The sequence below is a fragment of the Phoxinus phoxinus genome, assembly GCF_949152265.1.
Source record: "Phoxinus phoxinus genome assembly, chromosome: 20".
NCBI classification, from domain to species: domain Eukaryota; kingdom Metazoa; phylum Chordata; class Actinopteri; order Cypriniformes; family Leuciscidae; genus Phoxinus; species Phoxinus phoxinus.
The window spans coordinates 21856443-21861096 of NC_136895.1; the positions used below are offsets into that span (position 1 = coordinate 21856443).

Consider the following 4654-nt stretch of genomic DNA (forward strand, 5'->3'; position numbering starts at 1 on the left):
AGACTCCAAATTTGCTATGGTGATAGTTCAGGCTGTCCTCTATCACTGTGCCAATTTGTATAAGTTTCCCGCAAACGGTTCTATAGGCTGCCATAGACGCCCAGTCGGAAGAAAAAAAAGAAAAAAAAGAAAAAAAAGAAGAAGAATAAGAACGGGAACAGATACAATAGGTGCCCGCACCTTCAGTGCTTGGCCCCTAAATAGCTGCAAGCAGCCATTACGGGGCCAAGCGCAAAAGCAGACGACGAGATATGCCTACATGGCTGAAAGTGTGAGACAAACTGCAGCAAGGAGCAATTAAAGACATTTGAAGATGAATTTTGGCAAAATGGTTGAAAAATCACATTCAATAACTAAAAATATGATTATCACTTTCGACCAATAGGTGGCGCAGTTACGAAACTGATGTGATGTGGTCAGAGTGAAGTGTCAATGACACATACAAAGTTTGGTGTCAATATGTCAAGGCATTGCAGATATAAAGCCTGAATAGTCATTTTGGCATCATGCCTCAACTTTGCCACTGCGGTATACGAAAACGGTTTCGTCTATCGACACGAAATCCATAACTTTTACTCGGCACGGTCTGGAGATGACACGATCCGATTTTGGTGAAAATCGGACGTTCGGTCTAGGAGGAGTTCGAAAAAGTAGGTTTTAAAAGAAAATAAAGATGGCGGACAGGAAGTTTGGCTGACTATGGCAAAATTGGTATCTATGTTTTCAGCATAACCCAAGGAATCTATTGAGATCAGTGTCATTACTATAGGCAAATTTATTCAAAAGTTATTAGCATTTTTGGAAATTTCATTATAACTTTTGACCAAAAGGTGGCGCTGTCTCATAAATTTTTGAGTACCTTTAGGGCGTTGTACTGATGACCCATACTGAGTTTCGTAACGATACGTTCATGCGTTCATAAAATACAGCATTTTAGCACATAATTCAAAATGGCCGACAGCCAAAATGGCCGATATGGGAAAATTGGATATCAGTCAACTCAGCACGACGCCTTGAATCTAACGAGACCACTTTTGTGATTTTTGGACAAACCGTTCAGAAGTTATAAGCAAAAACATAAATTCTTCATATCTCCGGACCAGTAGGTGGTGCTGCGCCGAAACGCAGCTTGTAGCCTCAGGTCATGCTTGTGATGACATGTACCAAATTTGGTCTGAATCCGATAAAGCGTTGTGGAGATACGGCCTTACGTCTGTTTTCGCAAGCGCTACGTAAAATTTATTTGCGCGGTATTCGAGAACGATAATTCGAATCAACTTGAATTCCATAACTTTTGGTCGTCACGGTCTGGAGATGATCTGGTTCATTTTTCGTGAAATTCGGAGCAACGGCCTAGGAGGAGTTCGAAAAAGTAGGTTTTTCGGAAAATTCAAAATGGCGGGAAAACTATTATGACGGAAAATGACGTCATAGGGTGCAGTCGAATCGTCGTGAGCTCAGGAATCAGAGGACAAAATTATTTTGTTTCTAGCCCTTGTGGTTTAAAAGTTATCAGCATAAACATGAGTGCAACTTTGGACAGTTGGTGGCGCTAGAGGGAATGAGTTAGAGACTCCAAATTTGCTATGGTGATAGTTCAGGCTGTCCTCTATCACTGTGCCAATTTTCATAAGTTTCCCGCAAACGGTTCTATAGGCTGCCATAGACGCCCAGTCGGAAGAAAAAGAAAAAAAAGAAAAAGAAGAATAAGAACGGGAACAGATACAATAGGTGCCCGCACCTTCAGTGCTTGGCCCCTAATAATAATAAGAACGCCAACAAAAACAATAGGTGCCTCCGCACTTTCAGTGCTTGGCCCCTAAAAAGAAGAATAAGAACCAGAACAGATACAATAGGTGCCCGCACCTTCAGTGCTTGGCCCCTAAAAATCATTCGGGTGAGTGAATGACAAGTGTATCGTCATTCTAAGTTCAGCATCTGCACGTGGTTTCTACACGTCACAAGCGTTATAGCGAGGACTGCAAGATAACAAACAAGTTAAAGATAGATATGGGCCTTGCTCGGAAGGTCAAGTGTGTAGCCTACCTTTGACCTTCGTTCTGATTCAGTCAAATACTTTTACACCTCCACAAAACAAGAAAATAATCAAACCAAGGGTGATACATTAACATCTAATATGAAGCAGACACTTACATAATGCAATAATCAATAGGCAATCAAACATGATATAAATGATAATGGAAATTAAAAAGTATAAGCACACTAAATTATATAAAAATAGGGTATTAAATGCATAATAAAAGGCCAATACTTGTTTTGTATTTTCCAATTCATTTCATCTCTTATTTTAGTAAATATCTTAAAAATCTTTAAATCATAAACAGTAACATTGAATCTCTTGTATGAAGTTCCTCTGCTGATGATGGTCAGTTCATAAAGTCCAGTGTGTTCAGTTCTGATGTTTCTGATGGTCAGAGATCCAGTTTGACTGTCCATCTGGAGTCTGTTTTTGAATTTCACATTACTGTTATGAATATGATCTGAGTGATGATGATCAGTGACTGGTGTCAGATCTGCAGACGGTAGATGATCTCTGTGTATTCTGACATGCTTTCCTGATCTAAAACACACACATGGAGATTTTCAGTGTTTTTAACATTAGTATATATTTCATCAGGTGACATTTCACACTGATATATTTTCTATTCTATAATAAGAATACTTTTCATTTTAGAACAATTAAATGTTCAACATTTTATTTAGGCTTGTAAAACTAATTTGCATAAAAAGAGTGTTTTTTTGTCTTTTCAGTTAGTAATATTGTAATACTTGCCCTCTGGTTTTTCTCGGTTGCATTTCCTGCAGCAACAGTAAAACACACACGCAGAAATGAACGCCAGCAGCATCAGCGCACAAACTACTGTTATGATGAATGTCAAAGGAAATGAAGTCATTGTCGATGCTGTAGTTCCTAAAGAAAGAGAAAATGGTCAATCCTTTCAGTCGGACTTCATATAGACACAGTATGAAATGCACATTTATCAAAAAAAATATGTTGAAAATGTTGCTGCTGACGTATTTACGTTATTACTATAAATCAAATCCATATATTTTTTTATTTATTATTGATGAAGTATCGGAAGATTTTTAATAATTGCAGATCAATAAATGGGAAAATATGCACAGATGTGCCACAATAACTTCAACAAGATAAAAAAGATAATCGGATGATAATGTTATTTTCAAAGTTATATTGTTTTGTAAAGTTTGGAGAATGTTTCAGAAAAATCCAATAGTAACACAAGGAGGCGAGTTTCCTGATGCATTTAATTTGATCACTTTCTAAAACACTATCACATTAAAATAATTAAATAATTTTTTAATTAAACAATTAAAATACGACAAAATAACATAACATCATTTATTTTATTTCCCTATAACCAAAAAATAAAAAGGACCATCGGTCATATTTTACTGTCTTTGCCAAATATTAAACATATACTTCAGAGAAAAAGTACAATTTTATTCACTTTACTCACCATAGACAGTAACATTGAATCTCTTCAGTGTTTTTCTGCTGTTCATGATGGTCAGTTCATAAAGTCCAGTGTGTTCAGTTCTGATGTTTCTGATGGTCAGAGATCCAGTCTGATTGTCCATCTGGAGTTTGTCTCTGAATATTCCATCATTACTGACAAATATAATGTCTCTTTTAAAGATTTCAGCTATTCGAGTGTCTTGAGGTCCAAACCTCCACAGTATATGATCATCTCTCTGTACTTGAACATCAGTGTTTAGAGTGACAGACTCTCCCTCAGTCACTGACACTGACTTCACTTCTTCTGTTTCACCAAACACTCCTAAACAAGATATAAAAATATCATTATCAGACAGAGACTATATAATCTCATTTCCTGTTTAATCATCCACTTCTAATTTTTTTTTTTTTTTTATCTCTTGTAAAAATGAATGTTTAAATAACCGATCTGCTGATTAAAAGTGTTGAGAGTTTCTCACCACTCAGGACAAACAGGATCAGAACACACAGATGAGAAGACATCGTGACAGAAACAAAGGTCCGGCCGAGAGACATTTCAGACACAGAAGAGCAACTTCCTGATTAAGAAATAGCAGAATTTTTGAAGTATGGATTGCTAAATCAAAAGGAAACTAGTTTTAGTCTCTGTTCTCTGTCTGCGCTTTGCTCACAATGGAAATGTTGGGGCGTACACAACTGGGACGTACTTATAGATCAGAGTCTACTTTTTTTGTTATTTTTTGTATTTTTATTTTTTTTGCCAAACATACAGAGATGACATGACATATACCGTCTATTGCTCACACACTGAGGAAGAGGAACATGACGAAATGACGCTATAGCCTGCAGCAACACAGCGCTTATAGACAGTGTTTATTTAGTTTATTATTTTAATTATTGGTGAAACAGTTATTTGTTCTTATTTTAGAACTAATTCATTTCACCATAAAATTACATGTGTTGAAAAAGCATCTTTGATCAATATATCACTACAATACAGTCTCTACTAGAATCTAGAAATCTAGTCAAAATCTGACATGAACTGTTCCAATAAATGATTTTGAATGCAGAAATAGCATTAAAAAGCGTATATTTTAGGCTGGACCAGCTAATGTGCGGTCTTAAGCTACTGTGTCTATGGCAACGGAGCTTGGC

The 4654-nt window shown here is 36.5% G+C and overlaps 1 protein-coding gene across 1 annotated transcript; it reads right to left on the minus strand.

Moving 5' to 3' along the window:
- Window positions 1-2111: 2111 nt before the first annotated feature.
- On the minus strand, window positions 2112-4133 carry LOC306988439 (uncharacterized protein). Its single transcript, XM_079593442.1, has 4 exons — window positions 3979-4133; window positions 3501-3821; window positions 2795-2932; window positions 2112-2581 (listed from the first exon to the last, which is right to left on the minus strand). Exons 1-4 carry the CDS (start codon window positions 4052-4054, stop codon window positions 2529-2531), a joined length of 588 nt encoding a protein of 195 aa, XP_079449568.1. The 5' UTR covers window positions 4055-4133; the 3' UTR covers window positions 2112-2528.
- Between the last annotated feature and the right edge of the window lie 521 nt (window positions 4134-4654).